Here is a 22,780-nt window from a genome sequence, read left to right as displayed (position 1 = left end):
GTGCGGGTTTCCGGCCTTTCCTCCACGGCTGGCGGATTCTCCATTCCAAAGCTTGTCAGCTTCCTGTTCAGTGGCTCTCACTGCGTGTAAGGTCCTGGAGCACCAGGTGAGCGTGTAAGGATCCTGAACCATGCAATCTGACATGCACGTGCAGTTAGAGCGTGGCCACCAGAGAAGGGCCGACCCTGGCTTGAATTGAGCCTGTCACGCTGTATCGCTGCAAGTTTTAATTTCCTTCCTAAGCTTCGGTTCCCTGATGCTTTAAGGATTGCAGTGTGTATTGTTACAGTTTTTAAAAAGCTTGAGAGAACTTCTGGAATGCCTGGAAGCCTTATTAGCAGCAGGTCTTTCCTCTGCACCTGTAAAATCATTTACTTTTAGAACTTCAGGAGACTCCAGAGATGGTAGAGTTGCTCCTTCATTTTTTGATTCATTAAATCCCTTCACTTTGTGAGGCTCAGAGAGATGCAGGAGAGCCCACTGAGAGTCCAGGAACGTCCAGGGCAGGAATCTGTTCCATCAAGCCTGATAGTCTGCACCTCACCATACCCGCTGGGCCAGGCCATTTCAGCCACAAAAGTATGCATGCCCCTCCTGCAGTTAGAGCAGAAGGGAGGGCTCTCGGTGCAGGCTCCAGAAGCCGATGGCGTTTCCTCCTTGGCTGCTTTACTCTTAATGCCAGCCTGACCCGCCGCCATCCTCTATTCAGTGCGGGAACAGTGGACATGAGGGAACCTGATGATGGTCTGCAGTGACTCCTCAAAGCAGTAGTTAATTCTAGCGGGAATTTCTGCTTTCGCTCTCCTCGTCTACCTTGTTTGTTGTTGTGAGAACAAATTAAAAACAGCTAGAGATCCAGGAAACTTTTTTTTTTTTTTAACTTGTTTGGAAAGATTTGGTTAGTCATATAGGAGATAAGCTTTTCAAATAATTTCCTAGGAACTTGCTTATCGTGATTTGAGTTAATACCTGAGCCATATTTAAAGAATGTTTCCAAAAGTCTCTTAGGATACGGAAATCAAATCACCAGGGAAACCAAACCCCATTGATTCTTCTTTGCATCTCTTGCAGAAATCTGTTTTCCTTACCTACCACCACCTAGAGCCTTTTGAGTGATCGGGGTCGGTACACCTCCCCGCAAGCCCCAGTGTCCATCCCCCCCACCGTGATGTTTCTCCACATAACTCCCCTCACGGACATCTGAAGGCTGCTATCATTCAGGATGTCTGTTGTCTTCAGACTTTGATCAGTAAATGAAGATTGAGTGTGCGCTCCCCATACACGTATATTTTAAATTAGATGTTGTGCACGAGTATGGCATTACTAACACGTACTTTATATAAAACATAAGAGATGGAAATTTTTGAATACAAAATAAGCCACGGTTATTAGTTTCTCTTGTAAAGGTGTATCTGCCCTCCACCACCACCCTCGCCCCCAACGAGAGGGTGAAAGCCTTTTCTTGTTTTTTTCCCTCTTTTTACACAGAAAGTATTGATATTATGTACACTCTCTGTGCTTTGCCTTCTCTACATAGCCGTCTCATCTTGGCGTACTTCTCATATGAGTACACAGAGCCCTTCCGCATTCTTTTTCATGACTGCATGGGAGCCTCCTGTATGACTGTGCCAGTGTAATTTAACCAGTCCCTCCTGGACGAACAGATATTTTTATTTTCAGTCTTCTGCACTTACAGACATTGGTGCAATAAATGACCTTATGTGTATTTCATTTCCTAAAAGTGCAAGCGTATATGTAGGATAAATTCCCCCAAGTGGAATCATGAAATCAAAAGGCACATGCATTTATGAGTTTGGTGGGTACTGCCTGCACCTTTCTGCAGGAGCTGTAACCTTTTGTCCCGTCAGCAGTGAATCAGCTCACTGACATATATACATCATCAAGCTTGAATTTTTGCCAACTAGGAGATGACAAATTACAGTATCTCCACGTAGCATATTTTCATAAGGCTCACGGGCATTTCTTGCTCTCCAGAGTTTTTATTGAAGTGTTTGGCTGGTTAAGATTTTCCCTTCTTTGGCATCAGCATTTTCAACTGCATTAAATGCTGCTTTTTGTTTTTCACGTTGGAAAGTGCCGTTGTGGGAGCTCTTACCGGTGATGCGTACATTGTTTTCAGCAGCAGCATCACGTAGCTAATGGAAAAGGTGTTTCCACAGGAGTTCCTGATGGCAGTCTCTCATTCCTGATTTTACAGAGACACCGTCGGTACCATGCAGGAGCAGATTAGGTGTTTATCCTTTACTGTATCTGGGTGCATACCGTGTGTTTCTGTGCCGTCTTCACATCCTGGGCCACCTCCGGGGACCTTTCCCGACCAGGGCTCCCATCAGCGCGAAGGCAGAATAGTGTGCAGAGGGGGAGTGGGAGGCCGGGTGGTGGCGCAGAGGCCCAGCTCCGACCCGTCTCGTCTCCTGGCGGCTTCACAGGTGAGACAGCTGCAGGAGGATGCAGCCCGCCTCCAGGCCGCCTATGCGGGCGACAAGGCCGAGGACATCCAGAAGCGGGAGAACGAGGTCCTGGAAGCCTGGAAGGCCCTGCTGGACGCCTGCGAGGGCCGCAGGGTGCGGCTGGTGGACACGGGGGACAAGTTCCGCTTCTTCAGCATGGTGCGCGACCTCATGCTGTGGATGGAGGATGTCATCCGGCAGATCGAAGCCCAGGAGAAGCCACGGTAATGCTGCCGGCCTCCCGGCTGGGCCCTGCCCCAGAGCTTTGAGGCCAGAGCGGGGGCGGGGAGGGGTTTTGGGGGGAGCCACTTGTCTCCTGCGCACGGTTGTCAGGGAACGAGGGGCCCGGTGTAGTCGAGCCCTGTGGAGCCCTCGCCATTTCTCCCCGACCCTGTCCCCCTGGGTCCACGCTCACCCAGGCCCTCCTGCTCTCATCTGTGGGCCTCGTGCCTCAAAGCAGCCGCATACCTGGGACCGGACTAGCTCTACCTCACCGCTGGACTGAGATGGCTTTTCTGAGTTCTTTTTCTATGTCTGTCAGATCAAAACCCACTCTATCCCTTTTCAGACATATTACCAAAGGTGCCTCTTACACTAGCATCTGCTTTAATGGCGTCTCGGGATTCGTATTTAGTATTTGTTCTGTGTCTTCTCTTTGGCCACGTTTCATGCAAAGCGGTGAAGAGGAGCTCGTGGGTGCACAAGCAGGCACATAGACAGCCTCCTGTTCACCCCTGCCGGCTCCAGCCCTCACCGTACCTGAGAGATGGGCTGTGCTCCAAAAGAAGAAATACGGTTGTTACATACATGAAGCAGTTGTGTTTCCTTAGGTCCGGACTCTCCAGTCAGTCGGTTTTGATGGATGAGACGTTCTCACAGCTCTGCCAGTCGCTGATTGCTTGGCTGGTTCCTGCTCTGTGTGTCTTCATGTCTAAATAAGGAGACAGTATTTGCTGCTCTTTAAAACACACATGTCCTGAACCTTCGGCAGCTAACTCACTGGGGTACAACTGGGGACACCTGTGACTGCCTCTGTACCTTCTTGAAGAGTCTGAGGTGCATTTCAGAGTAAAAGGTTGAACAGAGATCCAGTGGTTTTTCTAGTCTCCACCTAGAAAAATTGTTTCAGCGCACACACAAAAATAAAAGTAGCCTTATTCTCAGTGTTAGGTTGTGAAGCTGTGCCTGAGTTACACCATCGTTGCGCTGCAGCTCAGTGACCCAGCCTGCGCTCAAACTGTGAATCAGATACTGTGCCGCCAGTTTCCTTCAAATTAATTACGTGTTTTGAAACCTACACATTTGTTTGAAAAGCTTGGTCTCCTAAAGGAAGTATTATTTGTGTAATTTTAGGGATGTGTCCTCTGTTGAACTATTAATGAATAATCATCAAGGTATCAAAGCAGAAATCGATGCTCGTAATGACAGTTTCACTACCTGCATTGAACTTGGGAAATCGCTGCTGGCGAGGAAGCACTATGCATCAGAGGAGGTAGGATGCCGCTTACGCTTTGGGGCCCCTGTGGTGAGCGCAGCTGGTGTTCAGATGTAAAGTGACTCACTCTTGTGAGCGTGTGTGTATGTGTGGGGGGGCATATATAGACACACACACAGAGAAATCTATGCTTACATTTACACACACGTACGCACACACTTACCTGTGTTTCAGAACTCCTTGCTTCTTTCCTGTATGTGTAGAATGAGACAGGCAAGTCTCTAGGTATAGAGCCAATCAATCCATGGCACCGAAGACAATTTTTGAGGGCCTCTGGTCAAGGGTTCGTCCTTTCTCACCTCCTCCATCAGTTCTAGAAGGTGTCACCCCTTCTCTGTCACCTGTGCCCTAGATCTGTTTGCTCTTTAGTGGGTGGTTGCTAAGTCGAGTTGGGATGCTGGTGACACAGAGGGGAGTGGTTATCAGTGTGAGGCCTCCGAGAGCTCAGGGCTTTGCCCCTCTCGCCGGCCCCCGCTCTTAACTTGAGTGTGTTCGCCACAGGGAGCCCCGGAGTCTGGAGGGGGCTCAGTGCATTGTTGGCCTCCTCACGACAGAGCAGCTTTGGGTGGAGCCCGGCCTTCCTCCCAGCCCCTTCTGGAAGGAACGTCGCCATGCTTTTCTCTCCTCTCCCAGTACGCAGATAAACTGAGCAGTCCTTAGAGCTTTCCTGCCTTAGTGGTGGTCTCTACATAAAAAGTGTTTTTCTTGGGCTTCCCTGGTGGCGCAGCGGTTGAGAGTCCACCTGCCGATGCAGCGGACACGGGTTCGTGCCCCGGTCCGGGAGGGTCCCACATGCTGCGGAGCGGCTGGGCCCGTGAGCCGTGGGCGCTGGGCCTGCACGTCCGGAGCCTGTGCTCCGCGGCGGGAGAGGCCACAACAGTGAGAGGCCCGCGTACCGCAATGTGGCCCATCAAGGGTCAGACTAGGAGGATGTGATCTACTCTATTAAGATGTCCTTGGGGTCCTCTTTTCTCACAGATCAAGGAGAAGTTACTGCAGTTGACGGAAAAGAGGAAAGAAATGATTGACAAGTGGGAAGACCGATGGGAATGGTTAAGACTGAGTAAGGATGTACCTAATCTCTCTGTTCTTTTTGGGTCCCCACTGAAAGCAAGCCAGTTTATTTACCTGCTTTAATTGACTTGATATGATGTTATCCCTTAATGATTTTTGGAGTCTTTCTGAATGCTGCTTTTTTAATATCCTGTTTCACCATTTCATGCTAATAAGTATTTTTAAGTAGTTCCCTGTGACATAGTCATTATCTTTCATCTCATGATTGGCCTCAGTGTTGTGAGTGGGGTCTGAGTGTGTAGGAACAGTATGGGGACGACAGGATGTGGCATCCCTCTGGGAGAGTGCAGACAGGAGCCCCTTCTCCGCCAGTTATCTTTAAGGAGAATTGTTACTGTGGAGTCAAGAAGATGGAAAGTTTGCTTGTTAGGTCTTATGAAAGCTTACAACCATAAAGATTTTGCAGTGAACCGGGCATTATTCTAAGTGTTTTATATGTTTTTCTTTATTGACTTCCCACAATAACCCTCTGAGGTAGATCCTATTTTTAATCTCATTTTATAAAGGAATATGTGAGCTAACACAGAGTCCATAATATACAGTATCAGGAAGAGCATTTATGATTGGTATGAACTGCAGGGGTAGCCCAACTGAAGCATTATTTACCATACTTTGCCATTCTGTGTTTGGGGCTCCGGGCTCTGTCCTTATATTATAACCTTATTCTCAGGCACCAGGAGTGCTTTCTAGAAGCAGAATCCAAGGGGCCTTTTCTGAACGGTGTATAAGAGACCTAGTGGAGGCATCTCAATTCTTCTGAAAAAGAAATCCCACTTTTGATCATCCTTTGGATGAGGGTTTGGTCTGTAAATTTTGCCAGCCCCCAGGGCAGGTTCAGTTCAGTTCAGTTCAGCAAAACCCAGATTACACTCCACTGTGAGCTAGGCACCAGGTTGCATGCTGGGCATTCCTGATGAGGTGACAAGTTTCTCGAGCAGCGGGGGCATCTCCTTGTGCCGTGTTGGAGGCCACCAGGGTGACACCAGTGCTGCCCGCAGTTGTCTTCTTACCTGAATGACCCCAACCTTTGCTGCTTAAGGTATAATGAAAATGCCAGCCACAGCGCAGGCAGAGCTGAGGTCTGGCCTGCCTTCTCACAGCTGCAGTGGGTGGAGGTCATGCTGCGTTTCCTCACGTGTGGAGGAACAGAATGAATAAAGCAGAAGCCTTAGCCCATACTGTCCCTACTTTCCCTACTGCTTCCAGATCCTTCCCTGCCTCTCAACCCCCCAAAGTAAAACATGGCACTGCCACCCCAGAGAGGGTGATTGGTGAATGGCTGTCCCATCAGAGTAACCTGGTTATATGTAAATTGTGAATTCTTCAGGGCTCTGGGGCTTACCTCACTGAAGTAGGGCTGAGTGAGCAGAGCATACCTCCTGGCCCTGCATGGCCATATAGTAGCCACGGCCCACATGGGGCTCTTCAGAACTTGCAACATGGCTGGTCGAAATTAAGATGTGCTCCAACTATAAAACATGTGTCAGGTTTCAAAGACAGGAGAAAAAAAAAGATGTAACACAACTCAGTTAATTTTTATACTGATTAGGTGTTGAAATAACAGCTATATCAGGTTGTCTAAATTATGCATTCGAAATCAGCTTCACCTGTTTTGAATGTGGCTGCTGGGAAGGTTACAGCTGTACACGTGAGGCTCACATGACGTTTATGGGCACAGCGCAGATCTAGACTGGACTGTAAGCTGGTTGTGCCGGCAGCTGCCAGCAGAGGGCAGCACCTCCCTGAGCTCCCGAGTCACCCTGCCCCCACACTCACTCTTGGCTCCCTGTGCAGTCTTGGAGGTCCATCAGTTCTCAAGGGACGCCAGTGTGGCCGAGGCCTGGCTGCTCGGACAGGAGCCCTACCTGTCCAGCCGAGAAATAGGCCAGAGCGTGGACGAGGTGGAGAAGCTCATCAAGCGCCACGAGGCTTTTGAAAAGTCTGCAGCGACCTGGGACGAGAGGTTCTCCGCCCTGGAAAGGCTGACGACAGTAAGTGGGCCCTGGGAGCCGGGGTGCTCTGCCTTGGTTCCCGTGGGCAGCCTCTCCTTCCTGCTCACCTCCTAGGCTAGGGAGCTCAGGCCATCGCTCTGATTTTAAAAGCAGTAAGGATCTTCCTGGAGTTGGTGTTTCTCTTGGTACAGAACGTGGGGAGATGGTCCGGGGCTCCTGCCCCCTCAACCACCACTTCCTGGGCACCTAGGTCTGTGGTCACTTCCTGTCTGGGGATTGATCGATTGGGATTTGCTTTTCTCTTTTGATCTGCTTTTCTTCCTGTACCTCATAGAAGCCGTGGTTTCTAGGGAGCATAGCCTTACAGTTTTCTTCCGATTTCAGGATTAGAATTCCCGTCAAGCACTAGTAGCTCGATCTTAGACCACTGAAAACTCTCCCCAGTCCTGATAATCTCTTCTGCCAAAATAAAGGCCTCAGGACAGGCCTTGCTCAACTGGTCTTTTCTCTCCCAAGACACTTGCACTCCTGGTGGAAAGCTGATTCTTTATGGTGTGCTTCCCGATTTCTACAGTCGTGGGCATCTAAAATGTACCTGGACACATGTGTGTTAAAACGGAATACTTTGGGTACATGCATACATTGCTCATGAAATGGCTTAGTTCCAGTTAGTCTGTCTCCTGGCTTTTTTTTTTTTTTGTCTCCTGGCTTTTATTAACGTGTTATTGAGGTTTGGCTGAACCTGAATCCCTACCGCAGCATAAGAAGCCTCTGTGGGAATTATTGCAGCTCTGACTCAGTGGTGTTGGTCTGACCTCTGATGAGAAGTCCAGCACAGACCCTCATGCTCAGGTGCTTTCTTCCTCAGCAAAGTTGAGAGCTGCAGAGTTCGTTTAGAAACTAAACCCGCTATCCCAGGGGCACACACAACTCGCAGGGCTTCTGCCATCCCGTAGAATGGATCTGTTTCATCACTCAGGCCTCTGTTTCCTGTGGTTCTGGGTTGTAGCTGCAGTTCCTGTCACCTTAACGAGATTTTGCTTAGGATGTCAGAGCTTCTGGTTGTCCCGCGTGATCCAGCGTAGACCACTCAGACGGGAGGGTTTGCCTGGAGCCCTCTCCTTAAAAGAGGTAGAGTTTGGGGTTCTGCCACACATCAGCGTGTTCTCCCTCAGTTGGAGCTACTGGAAGTGCGCAGACAGCAAGAGGAAGAGGAGAGGAAGAGGCGGCCGCCTTCTCCTGAGCCGAGCTCGAAGGTTTCCGAGGAGACCGAGTCCCAGCAGCAGTGGTGAGTCACGGGCAGCCCGCCCACTTCAGTCTCAGCTTCAGTGACAAGAGAGGTTTAGGGAGCACACTTTCTAAGCCCCTGCTGATGTGCCCTTCCTGTTAGTCACTTCTGAAGACTACTGAGACTCCGTACGGTCACCCCTGGGTAACATTTGAGGAGAGTGACTTGTCCACAGTCACACTGCAATGTTGGCAGCGGGAGTGGAATGTCGACAGCAACCATCTCTGCTGTGCACACGTGTGTGTACACACACACACACACACACACACACACACACTTAGAATTTCCACATGAGTAAATGGATGGAGTGAACTACCCAGATTTCAGGCCAGTGACTGGGTGGTGATGCTTTCTGAAAGTTCTGGGTGACTTTGACACGAAGGGCAGAAATTACTCTGTATTTCTGAAAGGCTGATTATTTTGCTGGGGTCCAAGCTCCATGACAACCCTGAATGCCACCTTTATGGGTAGGGATGCCTGTGGTCTTACTCTCTCTATCTAGAGTCAATTTGAAACAAAGAGTTTTTAGAAAGAAATCACGTCATGTGAAAGAGGGCTGCATATGTTTTCCTGAGAGAAGGGCTCTAATGAAGTTGACTTGTGTTCTCCCCCATCTTCTTCTCTCTCTCCTCCTCTTTTCTTCCCCTCTCCCCTCCCTCCTTCCCCCTTTCCTCCTCTTCTCTCCTCTGTCTTCTTTCTCCCCCTTCCCCAACAGGGATGCTTCAAAAGGAGAGCAAGTTTCCCAGAATGGTTTGCCGGCTGAACAGGGATCTCCACGGGTTAGTTACCGCTCTCAAACCTACCAAAACTACAAAAACTTTAATAGCAGACGGACAGCCAGTGACCAGCCGTGGTCTGGACTGTGAAGTTCACTACCATTTGTCAAGAACCACTCTTTCCAAATCCTGTTGGTTTGACCTTTTGGCTTCCACTTCACCCACAGTGTTAAAAATTTTACTTAATTCATAGCCTTCCTTGGTTTCATATTTGTTTGCGTTTAATTCATGTTTATTTGAGTTTTTTAACTGATGGATGCTCAGTTGCCTGAAAGCAACATACGTATTTTTTGTTTATTTATCGTGAGCTTTTTACTTTATTAAGATTTTGCAGCGAAAGCCTTACGTGAGTAATTGAAATTAAATGAGATTACAGCAAAATGAAGAAGAAAACTAGAATCTGACAGGTATGACACATCCAGCTATACTAACAGGGTGCAGTCCTGCACTATACGTAGCCCCCTTTACAGAGTTATTAACCTGCAGTAGTTTACTAGGAATTGAGGAGGGAGACTTCCAGTACTAAGATTAAAACCTAGAGTCAGCTGTGTAACATTCCATGAAGGATACATTCATTTATTGAAAATGATAAAAAAAAAAAAAAAAGGTTGAATCTACTTGGGAAGGTTTTTTTTAAACTTTAGGTGCAGAATCTGAACAGTTTTGAGACCCTCAGATCATTTATTACTTTTTTACAAACCAGGTCCTCTCTTTATTTTTTTCTGCCAAGTCCTGAACCGAGAATTGTAGGCTCGCTTGCAGCAGATAATGCAGCCGGCCTCAGGAGTCAGGGGCCCACTGACTGCTGCCACCGCCTCTGTCTGGGTCACTGTCGGCACCGCCGGAACATGGGATGTGGCAAGTGTGGCAGCGCTTCTCGGCCCGTTGGGGAAGCCTGCCTACCAGACTTCTCCACGCCTCTCTGTTCAGTTGATGACTTCAGGGTGTCAAACTGTTTAAATTTTGCAAACAAATGGAACAAAAGCCATTCTGGTTCACCCTGATTACTTGAACGACGCACTTGGGGGAACCCCCCCCAGGAGCTGTTGCCTGCCTCCAGGCTCCAGAAGTCCTTCAGCGTCTCTGTAGTATGTCTCGTATAGATCTTCTGATTCATTTTTCGTTTTCCTAAGTCCTTCTGTGAAGCTCTCTAATAAAGAGTCGTTTAGGGTGACATTTATCAGACCACCAGCAGGGATTTGAAAATGTTTTAATGAAATTCTATTCACCAAACCAAGTCCATATTACATCAAAGCCTTGTGAGACATTCACTTGCTCATTTGCCATATTTAGATGTTAGTGGAATCAGAAAACCTGTTTTGATATGTGTTCTCCATGAGTTAAGTCTAATTTGTCTTTTCATGATGCATGTCTTTTTTTTTTCTTTTGTCAGGATAACATCATATAGCATCTTGTTTGTTTTCTCCTCATTTCTATGTACATATCTATCTACTTGCGACCGTAGATGGGTATATAGATAGATGCCAAGCTTCTTATGTTCTGGGAGTAGTATGCACCATTATTGGGTCTCTGCCTTCAAACTCACCAAAATTCATTTTAGAAAAGAAACTACTGCTTCATCTTTGGTGATTAGGGAGCCCTGACATGTGTTAACTGGCTCCAAATGATATGTGTCATTGATCTATATGTATATATGTGATGTGTCCATATATATATGTTTAAATTTTGTATCATGAGGGCTAATACCCAATTTTATGCCTTTCGTATTCAGAAGACCAAAAACAAAACAAAACAAAACAAAGCCACATAAGCACACAGGAAAGAAAGGAGTGCTGTGATGCTTTCGGCGTTTGTTCTCATGCCTATTTTTATCTAGATTTTTTAATTGTAGCTTGCCAGACAGAGTTTTAATTGAAATTGGATTGTATCAGAAGAAGAAAAGTTCTTTTCGTTCTTCTGAGTTACGGTGCAGAGACTCAAGTTAATGAACTTGAAGGTAGTGTTGCTTCTTGCACTTAGAAAACCAATCAGGTGTTCCTTGTGCTACTAGTTGTCACGTTGCATTTACGTTCACCTCCTGACTGAAGTATCTCAGGTGTACGCAGCCACTAATCGCTAAAGAGAAGCAACGTGGGGTGGGGGTAGGGGTGTATCCACATGTACCCACTGTTTGGTCACAGCACTACGATTTGCTTTTGATGTTTGTCTCTAGTGGCGTGTTGTCTGTTGGCATGCTTAAGCACATGTCCATTAAAATTCATTTTGTTCCTTTTATTTTCCTTGTTTTCTTGGTTAGTGATTCATTTGCATAAACATTAATTATCTCTGCCTACTGGTTTGGGGTTTTCTCTTTCCTTCTAACTCTAAAGAAAAAAATTTTTGCTGCAGAATGTCCCCCAGAAGGGGCTTCCCCTGGCTGTCACCTACCTTGAAGTTGGACCAAGTATGATAAATTTTAGCCTTTTTCCAGTAAACGTTCCTCTATCCAGGTCACTGCTGTCACTAGCAGTTTTTGAGTCACACCTGCAGCACTAATTTTTTTTTGTTTAACCTGGTTTCTATAGACACTAACCCCATGTCTCCCTGGACTCATGCCTGGCACAGGCCTTCCAGACCGATCCCATACTTCCTCCCAACCAGAAGTTTCCTGAAATCTCACACTAGAACAGATGTGTCAGCCTTAAAATCCACTCACTCACTTTTGACTCGGGGGCTTTGTTTTTTTGGTTACTATTTCCCCTTTGTCTCTCCTTTCAAAGGGAAAGGCAAGAGAGATATTTAAGTGGCCTACTCCTTATAAGCACTGGTCGACAGGCCGTCACTTGCAAGGCCAGGATAATCACCATGCATCTCCTCCCTAGGCCATTCTGCCCTAAGAATCCTTTTTCCACGTTGCTGTGTGGATAAAGGGTTCTAATCACAAACACCCTTCAAGTGCATAGCCTCTAGTCTTACCTTAAACCCCGCTGCTGACAGTAATAGTTTGTGTAGACAGAGTATAAAGTTGACTCCCAGCCCACCACTTAGATAAGGCCCAACGGAGACATCCCAGTTCCTGAGAGTTGACATATCGGATGTTCAAGTGGTGGTGGCCAGTCTCCCACTGATCCTGTTGAGGCTGTCGCTGCTAATTTTGCTGTCAGGTGGTTCTGGGCAGCAGAGGTGGGGGACGTATCTAATGAGCGTGCCGTTGACACCTCCGTGTTTGTCCGTGTACGAAGGGTGCAGGTTGTCTGTAATCCACTAAAGCGTCAGCCACACCCGGCTTTAGTAACTCGCTAATCCCACGCCCTGGGTGTACCAAGCCAGGGGCCGCTTCAGTTCATGGTACACAGTTGATGGCACACAGGCTGAAAGCGATAATGAATGGAGACCCTACTGCATTTCCCAAGCCGGAAAGCCATGAGGGTTACAGTATAAGTGAGCTTGGGAAGGAACAGCTCCCGAAGACGTCTCCAGCCTGAAGGGTCAGAGCCGCTGGAAGCCTGGCTGTCTGGGCTTTCTCGTCTCAGTGCAGCAAGGCACCGTGATCAACCAACACGTGATGGGGAAGGCCCTGGTTCTGTCTTTGTTTGGGGGTAAATAGCCGTGTGGTGTTGAGTGACTGTGATTGGCTTTTCCAGCTCCTTTAACACAAACTACAACCCACTCACGATACAACTTCGGCAGATGTGGTTAAATTGATGTTCGTTGACTTGCCTCATTTCCTTCCAGCTCTTAAGTTCCAAAGTCTAACGGGGATGGTAGATGTGAAATGCATGATTGCCGTCCTAATTTCTGCATGTGTTTATGACGATGTGTCGAGGGGTGGTGGGAGGAGAGCCGGAGAGCATTTTCAGACACCAAAGGTCTTTCTTGTCTGACTTTGGGGGAATGCCGTGTAGTTCTGATAGAGTTGTCTATCCATCTGTTTGTGAATGCCCTTTCGCTTCAACTTCCAGCCCTTCTGGTGGCGTCCTTGGTTGTAAGGTGGCTGCTGTATAACGTCCACTCTCTCATATTTAATATGTGTGATTGTTAACTGTTGTCCTTTTGTTTTAAAGTAACCATAAGAGGAAATGATCTGAGTTCTATTAGAGAAAATGGATTGATCAGAGGAACAGAGTGCAGTAAAACTCATCCTGGCATTTCGCTTTTCTCATTTCCCCGGAAACGGGCGGGCATTAATCCATTCCCACCTTCTAATGTCCTTGGTGTCCCGCTGGCTTTGTGGGATGTGCAGTGGTTTTACTGTACTGCCTCGATCTGTGCCAGGCACTTATACACAGCCACGTGTGCGAGTCAGAGCGTATGTGGTCACCCGGGGGCTCACAGGGTTAGCTGAACGGCCTCTCCACTGTCCCTAGATGGCAGAAACGGTGGACACGAGCGAAATGGTCAATGGCGCTGCAGAACAGAGGACAAGCTCGAAAGAGTCCAGCCCCATCCCCTCTCCCACCTCCGAGCGCAAAGCCAAGACTGCCCTCCCGGCCCAGAGTGCTGCCACCTTGCCGGCCAGGACCCAGGAGACGCCTTTGGCCCAGATGGAAGGCTTCCTGAATCGGAAGCACGAGTGGGAGGCCCACAATAAGAAGGCCTCAAGCAGGTAACAGCACAGAGGCTGAGGCGGTCCCGGGGGGGAGCCGGCCCATTAAGAGCTGGGGGTGGGCCACTCCTGATCGAAAGGGGAGTGTGTGTTTATGTGGTTGATTTGTTCTGTAGCTTCCCGGGCGTTACATCCTTCTCGGGACTGACGTTGGGAAGCGGCAGTAGAGTGCTTTTTTATTCACCGAGAGAAGGAAGAGTTACGTGTGTGTGTGTGGGAACAGCAAGAAGAGGCCTTAGTAGTTCCTCCTGAGAAGGAATATCGCTAGATTGAGGTGGGGGAGTCTTCCCTAGAGTGAAATGATTTCACTGTGGTTTCCCTCCTGTGGGATGTTTTAAGACATTCACCATTTCCCCTACCTTATCTCCATATCAGTCTTTATATTCATTATCTCTCAGTAGCCCTACTTGTATTATCTCCATTTTACAAATGAAGAAACTGAGGCTCTGGGAGGTTAAGAAAGCTCACTCAGTGTAGCTTCCTAGTAAATGGCACAGCTAGGGTAAAACTCATCTGATGCCACAGCCCGTGTGCTTAACCAGTAAACTAAACTGCCTGGGACCACCATGTACGGTTGTACAGGTTGTACACTGTACAAGGGAATCCCATCTAAGAGCTGCCATCCACATTGGGGACATTATAGATTTATTTGTTAATACAGGCAGGTGGCAGTAAAGTGTCTTGTTCTAATAAAAAGCGGTATATTAGGACAGTTTGCTGTACCCTGGGGGGAAAGGCTACCTTATTCTAATTCAGCCAGTGTACCGTAAGTGCTAGTGGCCCTGGGTCTGCCTCCCCCTCCCTGTCACGTTGCCAGGCCACTTCATTACAGAATGAAGCTGAGGTGGAAGAGCTGCCTAAGGACAGGCATGTTTCCAGTAGGGAGCTTGGCCTGTACCCTGTTACCACAAGAGTGTACCAAACACCAGCAAAAGTCTTTCCCGTCAGAGCCAAGAGTACCTTTATGTAATGAAAGAGGGCACTGTGGTTTTCTTCAAACTCAGAGTGAGAAGTGGCCCTCAAAAACCTGCCACTAGGGCTTCCCTGGTGGCGCAGTGGTTGAGAGTCCGCCTGCCGATGCAGGGGACGCGGGTTCGTGCCCCGGTCCGGGAAGATCCCACATGCCGCGGACCGGCTGGGCCCGTGAGCCATGGCCGCTGAGCCTGTGCGTCCGGAGCCTGTGCTCCGCAACGGGAGAGGCCACAACAGTGAGAGGCCCGCGTACCGCGAAACAAAACAGAACAAAACAAAAAACCTGCCACTAGCAGTACGTGTCTTGTCTTGGGAGTCCACAGAGGAATTTTGTTCCATTGCGTATTTTTAGCAGGATTTAGGAAGGGCTTTTTTAACAGGGGATCATGCCGTGTTGTGCGAGGATCATTTTCGTGTTAATCAGACCCTTAGTTCTTGAAGGGAGTGTGGGGCAGAAACTTGAAACTCCTTTCTTTACTACTCAGGTCCTGGCACAATGTTTACTGTGTCATAAATAACCAAGAAATGGGTTTCTACAAAGATGCAAAGACAGCTGCTTCCGGAATTCCCTACCACAGCGAGGTCCCTGTGAGTTTGAAAGAAGCCATCTGTGAAGTGGCCCTTGATTACAAAAAGAAGAAACACGTGTTCAAGCTAAGGTGAGCGTTGCCAGAGAGTGGGTGTGTGTTTATTTTCACTCTGGGGGTTGGTTCTCTTAGATAGATGCTGTGATCGGTTGATTCCCCTCCTCTGCTGTTTAAAAAATCACCAACAAAGTGACAAACTGGATAGGCACACGTCTTGGTTAGGATCTCTGGGCTCTGTGGCCGGTTAACGGCACAACTGAACATGGAAGAAAAGGAACTTTCCTTTTTATAAGCTGGAACTTAGTGTTTCCTGAGACAAGGTGAGCTAGTCACATTTCACAGTTTAAGGGGAGCTTAGAAAAATAGTTTCCCCGTCTTTGCAGCTAATCCAGACGCAGGAGATGCTGTTCTTAGCTCATGACTTATCTGGAGATGGGTCAAGTGAGTCATCCCGGAGCCAGGTGGAGACAAACAGGAAGGGGCGGGAGGGGCCCTGTGCTCCCCTGACTCACCCGGCGGATGTTCCAGATGCCTCTGGAACCATTCAGTTCCAAATGTCTCTACCCTGTACAACACATACGACTCCCAACAGAGTGGATCCAAGCTCTGAAGTTCGGCTTGTACTTGGAAATGGGCAGGAAAAACCCGTTTTTCTTTTAAAAGCATGAAAAGTAAACATGTTAGTGGTTAGGACGATACTTAGTCTGATACTAACTTCATCTGTTGCTTTGGGATTTGAAAAGCAAACTTTGGTCCTCAGTTACACGTGAGCCTCATGCCAGCTGGACGAGGCCAAGGACCACAAACGAGAGCAGTTCAAATGGGGTGATTCCTTGAGCCTGGACGGGCACTGGAGGCAGGCCCCAGGGACCTGGGACGCTTTACACGCTGTAAGACCAGGCGTGGCCAGCCTGGCACCCACCCTGGCTGCACGCCCACTTTGTACTTCCTTGATGCAGCTTCAGAGCGTCGGGATATCGGCAGAGGGCATTTACCTCCTCTGCACCGGCAACACCAGCTTCCTCTCGATGCAGCAGAGAAGGAGGGGCCCTCCCAGCCAGCGTCCTCTCCGTGTCACAGCGATAGCCCGGCCAGGGCAGTTTCTTTTGTTCTGAGAGGTGTATGAGAAGAGAAGTCTAGAAGAACTTTTCTGGGTGTCAGTTCAGAAAGCCTGGTGTTTGTTAATGTGGGGGATGTAAGTCCAGTGGCAGAATTTCAGGAGGGCCCGTGGGTTTTAAAGAGCTTTCTTCTGCGTTCAGTTTAGAGCAGTGATCAGTCATCCCCAGTGGTCTTTGCCACAACAGATCCCGGTGTTGACATGTTCGGAGCTTTTTGAATCCTTCCAGTGATTGAAACACCCACATTACCTGTGCATATTGGCCCAATTATATGACTTCTTGATGCCCCGGGGCGCGGCTGCTGGGCCTGTGCAGGCCCCCGGCACAGTGGGCGACGTGTGCAGGGTTCCCACAGGCATTTCTGGTGTGATTCCCGCGGCCTGCTTGTATCCCACGTGAGAGTTGGGGGATTTTTTTTCTTTTTTCTTCCTTAAGTTATATTGTGACTGAGTTTCTTCCTTCAAATTACAGACTAAATGACGGCAATGAGTACCTCTTCCAAGCCAAAGACGATGTAAGTTTCTAAGTTTCATTTTTTCAGATACTTAGACGTTTGCAAGTGTTGGTGGCCCGATGAGCTTTATTTACGATGTTCTTCACATAAGTCATGATCCAGTGGTGGCTTCTGGCCTCTGGCCTCCACGGTCATGAACGCTGGCAGGTGTTCAGTTCTCCTGTATCTCTCAGAGGCGGTGAATGTCATCTCACTGCCCTCCCGCCGCAGCAGGAGACCTAGTGCAGGGTCCCTTGAAGTCCGCGGAGGAGAACTGTGGGTGAAGCACAGGGAGCAGGTCCCAGGACTGGGTGTGGATCCTGCAGCCCAGTCAGGAGCCTCCCCGTTGTACCCACTGCACCCCACTGCCTTTAACCAACCATTGCATGGCTGTGCTCCTCCTTGAGAGGAGAGAGGGTCAGCCGATGGGAAAACAACACGTATGCAGGGCTTTAAATTCGAAAAAAGCAACTTCTGTTAAATTTATACAATGTTATGTGTCAAATATATTTCAGTTTAAAAAAGGAAAAGAAAAAGCATCTTCTAGGGTGGGACCTGACACCCTACTGTAGACCAGTCTTTCCAGCTCGTCCACGTTTGTAGGGCCACATACTAGAGTGGGGACCTTCAGGTACCGTAAACCGAATTCTGGTGAGCGTTCAATCATGTTCACTACTGTCCTGACAAAGCAGAGGTTCGTTTGGGAACTGCTTTCCCCTCTCAGGCAGACACACTGTTCCCAAGCCTTCCAGCCCACAGAGGCTCACACGGTCACCCAGGTGGACCGAGAGCATCTCATGCCCGTCCCTCCTAGTTGAGTCTCACCTGTGTCCCCTCCTTCATCCAGGAGGAAATGAACACATGGATCCAGGCCATCTCCTCTGCCATCTCCTCCGATAAACACGAGGTGTCCGCCAGCACCCAGAGCACGCCAGCATCCAGCCGGGCTCAGACCTTGCCCACCAGCGTTGTCACCATCACCAGCGAGTCCAGTCCCGGCAAACGGGAGAAGGACAAAGAGAAAGACAAAGAAAAGAGGTTCAGCCTTTTTGGCAAAAAGAAGTGAACTCCTTTCCGTCACCTCCTGCCCTTCTCTTAACCTTTTCAGTGAAATTCCAGCATGCAAGCTCAGAACCAACACATTACTCTCTGTGCCTAAATGTTCCTCAATGTGGTTGATTTTTTTCTTTTAATTTATAGAGCATTTCTCGGGGGGGTGGGAAGGGGAAAATACACCTAAACACTTTATCTCCAAGTTACAAAAAAGCTTGAGGTGCAGAGGGAAGACCAGATTTTTTTTAACGAAATTATATAGATTAGATCTCAATATTTAAACGGTTCCTCAATTTTGTGAGGCTGTGTTGGAAATAACCCGCCTCTAGTGCTGTTGGTATGCAAGGCAGCGGTGCTTAAACAGTACGTCCTGTGCTCACCACAGACAAAATGTACCAACTTCCCAACACCATTCTCTTCCATTTACTTCCAGTGGTTACCTTGAGTCTTGACTATTAGAAGTGCTGGGTCTAACCTGGAATAAACAGATTGTGTATTATGATCTCGCTGCAGCCACAGTGCAGCCCCATTGTTAACTCTACAGACCAAACCGTTTGTATCTGGCATCACTTACTAACACACGACATGCGGCTCTTCTGCATCAGCCTGGACGACGGTTAAGAATGTCAGGATCCAAGAAGGAATAGAAAACTGATACTGTTTTAAATAATCTGTAATTTCAACTTCAATTTTTTTTTTTTTTTGCTGAAATACATTATATTGTATGTTTGAGATAATTCTAGTACAAAGTATAATAAAACTAGATGTATAATAAACCCTTTAAATCATTGGTAAGTGTACAAGTGGAACTGAAGCATTTACTGGACAAAGTCCTGTTACCCTAATGGTTACTTGCTTGTGCGTTGCCACACTGTGTTATAATTTGCTTCATTACCTTGCTATTTGATACATAGTGTGCATTTCTCTGTCACTGTAACGATTGTAATGACAAATTTTCATCTTACTGCACAATCAAAATGGCATTGATAGGAATGAACTCCAGAGGCTGGGCCTGAGCAGGGAGGTGGTCACTCAGGCCCGGTGCTCAGTTGTTATGACCTGTACCTCTCGACTTTTGCCCTATCTGTTAAATATATGCTATGTCATTAAAAGCTTTTAAATCTAGCACGGTGGGTAATTGTTGTTTTTTCTCTCCTTGCGTGCACGCCATGTAGGGAATTTGCAAAGTGAGAAATAGCAAACGGGAAACATTAGACCGTCCATCTGGGTTCCTATTTTGCATTCTTGTGCGTGTCTGGTACCCCAGCTTTGAAAGTTACAATAAACGGAGTAATAAATATGGAATGTTTTGCAGCTCTACATCCAGATTTTATCTTCTATGTATAAAAAAGTTACCAGAGAGCTCGCTAAACCTGAGCTCTGAGGCAAGGGTTAGAAAACGTTTTCAGTAAGTGGCCAGAGATGAGTAAATATTTTAGGCTCTGTAGGCCGTATTCTGTTTGTTGAAACTCTGCCATTGTGTAATACAGAGGCAGCCATCGATGATGTGTAACCAGTGGGCGCGGCTGTGTTCCGGTAAAACTTCATGTGTGGACACAGATTTGAATTTCGTATAATTTTCATGTGCCACACCATATTCTTTTTTGATTTTTTGAAAACATTTAAAATGTAAAATCAGTTTTACACAGATTGTACAAAAACAGATGACAGGCCAGGTGTGGCCCGTGGGCCAGTTTGCTGATGCCAGCGTAGGATCGTGGGTTAGATACGTGTGTTGTACTCGTCCTAGTTTATCTGTGTGTATCGACTCCGTACCACTTGCATGTTTTCTTACATAAAGGAGCAACGCGTGCCAGTATTATAGACTTTTCAGTAGTTTATTCCGCAGAGGACATGCCTACCATGACATCAGTCCTGGGCCTCACAGCTGACTAGCATCAGGGCTTTTTGTTGCCCTCAGGTGAACTGAGACCTCACTGTTTATTCCCCCTACCCCCACCTGCACCCCACCCCCCCAAGCACCCAAGGCCATTTATCTCACCATGACGCTCCCTTGCCCTCGCCTTACTCAGGATTGGAATCAAGTTGTTCAATTCTCAACAGGTGAACCTCTGACCAAAATGTTTACTTAAGAAAAAGCATCTTAGAAAATAATCATGATTAAACTACAATGAGGTATCACCTCACACCAGTCAGAATGGCCATCATCAAAAAATCTACAAGCAGTAAATGCTGGAGAGGGTGTGGAGAAAAGGGAACCTTCTTGCACTGTTGGTGGGAATGCAAATTGATGCCGCCACTATGGAGAACAGTATGGAGGTTCCTTAAAAAAAACTGAAAATAGAACTACCGTGTGACCCAGCAATCCCACTACTGGGCATATACCCTGAGAAAACCATAATTCAAAAAGAGTCATGTACCACAAAGTTCATTGCAGCTCTATTTACTTACAATAGCCAGGACATGGAAGCAACCTGAGTGTCCATCGACAGATGAATGGATCAAGAAGATGTGGCACATATATACAATGGAATATCACTCAGCCATCAAAAGAAACAAAATTGAGTTATTTGTAGTGAGGTGTAGTAAGTCAGAAAGAGAAAAACAAATACCATATGCTAACACATATATATGGAACCAAAAAAATTTTAAAAAAAGGTCATGAAGAACCTAGGGGCAGGACAGGGGTAAAGACCCAGACGTAGAGAATGGACTTGAGGACACAGGGAGGGGGAAGGGTAAGCTGGGACGAAGTGAGAGAATGGCATGGACATATATACACTACCAAATATAAAATAGATAGCTAGTGGGAAGCAGCCGCATAGCACAGGGAGATCAGCTCGGTGCTTTGTGACCACCTAGAGGGGTGGGATAGGGAGGGTGGGAGGGAGACGCAAGAGGGAGGAGACATAGGGATATATGTATATGTATAGCTGATTCAGTTTGTTATAAAGCAGAAACTAGCACACCATTGTAAAGCAATTATACTCCAATAAAGATGGTAAAAAAATAATAATCATCATCATGATTGATTACAGCCTACCTGACAAAGCCAGGCAGGTGGCAGGCAGGCCACACTCAAAAGGAAACTAACCAGCAACCCCAGATTCCCATAGAAAGTAGATGTGGATGGAACATTTTGCACGTAATTCCAGAGGCTTGCAGACCCCCGATACCTGGTTTTGGTGGTACATGCTCTCTTCACTGCCCTTGCTGAGGATGCCTGAGGCCTGAAAGTGGAAGATGATGGGCAGCAGGAGAAGCAGCCGCAGAAGAGTGGCTTTGGTGGGTCATCAGGAGCTGATGTCAGCACATGTGATTAGAAAATCCGAATGAAGACATGTTCACAGGGGGAAGTTACAGGCCATATAAGATCGTGATCTTCAGTCCTGTCAGGGTAAATAATGGAATTCTGTAAAAATCACGCACTGCAAATTACAGGCATCAACTCAGAATACCAATAATACCACCACCAATATAATTGCTGAGAACAGTTTTTTTTTTTTAATTGAACTTTTAAATTTTGTGACCATTGTAGATTCACTCGGGGTTGTAAGAAGTAATTCGGTACCCTTTACCCAGTTTCCCCCAGTGGTGTCATCTTGCAAAACTATAGCACAGTATCACATCCGGAATATTTGATATACTCAAGATACAGAACATGTCCATCACCACAAAGATCCTTCCTGCTGCCCTTTTATGTAGCCAGCCCCACCGCCTTCAATCTCTGCCAACCCCCAGTCTGTTTTCCATTGCTATAAATTTGTCATTTCAAGAATGATGTATAAATGGAATCACCCAGGATGTAATCTTTTAGGATTGGCCGTTTCTTCACTCGGCATACTTCTCTGGAGATTTATCCAGGTTATTGTGTGTATTTTATGTATCCATACATTTTTTTATTGCTGAGTGCTATTAAATGGGGTGGATATACCACCATTTGCTTAATCATTCACTTACTGAGGACATCTGGATAATTTCTAGTTTTGGGGCTGTTACAAATAGAGCTGCTGTAAACATTTATGTGTGGCTTTTGTTTGTTTGTTGGTTTTTGCGGTACGCGGGCCTCTCACTGTTGTGGCCTCTCCTGTTGCAGAGCACAGGCTCCGGACGCGCAGGCTCAGCGGCCATGGTTCACGGGCCCAGCTGCTCCACGGCATGTGGGATCTTCCCGGACCGGGGCACAAACCCGTGTCCCCTGCATCGGCAGGCGGACTCTCAACCACTGCGCCACCAGGGAAGCCCTATGTGTGTTTTTTTGTGTGAGCATACACCTTCATTTCTCTGGGATAAAAATTTTTGCCCAGGAGTGCTGAGAACAATTTTTTAAAAACATTTTGTATGTGGTTTCTCCATTCTCCCCTTTACCCCACGTCTAGGTCGTTTTATTGTATCTAAAATGTCTGAGCAAGTAGTTCTGCTCTCTCCCTCTGAACCCTTGTAGTCGTAGTTCTACAAATAATTGTTATGTTTAATGCTCACCCCCGATCCATATGTGGGTGTTCCCTAGTCATTTTGGCTGTCTGAAGCTCATTCCATTTGTGTGGTTTATGTGTATATATACGTTTTTTAATTAGTTTCTCTATCTTTCCACGACCCCCCTCCCCCCAGCAACCTTCCTTATTTGGGGCCAGTTTGCTAGGTCAAGCGCTTAAAATGTGAAGTGCTCTTCTGTTACTTTCGTAACTGAGTAAAGACTTCCCAAGGGAGAAATAAATGTGAGCTTCAAAGTTTTTCAAAGGTTAAAGAATGCAGGCCACCCTAGAAAAATAACTTTTTCAACTTGTTAAAAAAAAAAAAATTCCCAATTGGCCTGACTTTGAGAAAGAATGTTATATCCTGTTTGGAGCTCTGTATGTTTTTGTAAAAGGCTCTCCTTCTAAAAGGAGGGATTCAGGAAGTGGAATTGGAGGGACCTACTCTCTCCCATTACTTTAAATTAGGAGTCAAGACATGTGAGAAACTGATGCTTCTCTCCTATGCTGTTCAGGGAA

At 47.2% G+C, this 22,780-nt stretch overlaps 1 protein-coding gene across 5 annotated transcripts in view; it reads left to right on the top strand.

The window, feature by feature from the left end:
• The window catches only part of SPTBN1 (spectrin beta, non-erythrocytic 1), a 197,269-nt gene extending 178,319 nt beyond the window's left edge, over nt 1-18,950 (top strand). For all 5 annotated transcript variants that reach the window (XM_067705053.1, XM_067705052.1, XM_067705054.1 and 2 more), the window contains 10 exons: nt 2,451-2,695; nt 3,825-3,963; nt 4,945-5,029; nt 6,835-7,031; nt 8,168-8,280; nt 8,996-9,059; nt 13,364-13,602; nt 15,060-15,233; nt 16,751-16,793; nt 17,620-18,950. In XM_067705053.1, coding sequence (XP_067561154.1) covers nt 2,451-2,695; nt 3,825-3,963; nt 4,945-5,029; nt 6,835-7,031; nt 8,168-8,280; nt 8,996-9,059; nt 13,364-13,602; nt 15,060-15,233; nt 16,751-16,793; nt 17,620-17,838 — 1,518 coding nt within the window. In that variant the 3' untranslated portion in view covers nt 17,839-18,950. The remainder of the gene's footprint in view (nt 1-2,450; nt 2,696-3,824; nt 3,964-4,944; nt 5,030-6,834; nt 7,032-8,167; nt 8,281-8,995; nt 9,060-13,363; nt 13,603-15,059; nt 15,234-16,750; nt 16,794-17,619) is intronic.
• The last annotated feature ends 3,830 nt before the right edge of the window (nt 18,951-22,780 follow it).

Source organism: Pseudorca crassidens, chromosome 14 (assembly GCF_039906515.1).
Source record: "Pseudorca crassidens isolate mPseCra1 chromosome 14, mPseCra1.hap1, whole genome shotgun sequence".
NCBI classification, from domain to species: domain Eukaryota; kingdom Metazoa; phylum Chordata; class Mammalia; order Artiodactyla; family Delphinidae; genus Pseudorca; species Pseudorca crassidens.
Note: the sequence above shows the minus strand (reverse complement) of the source record. Positions and strands in the feature narration are given on the sequence as shown.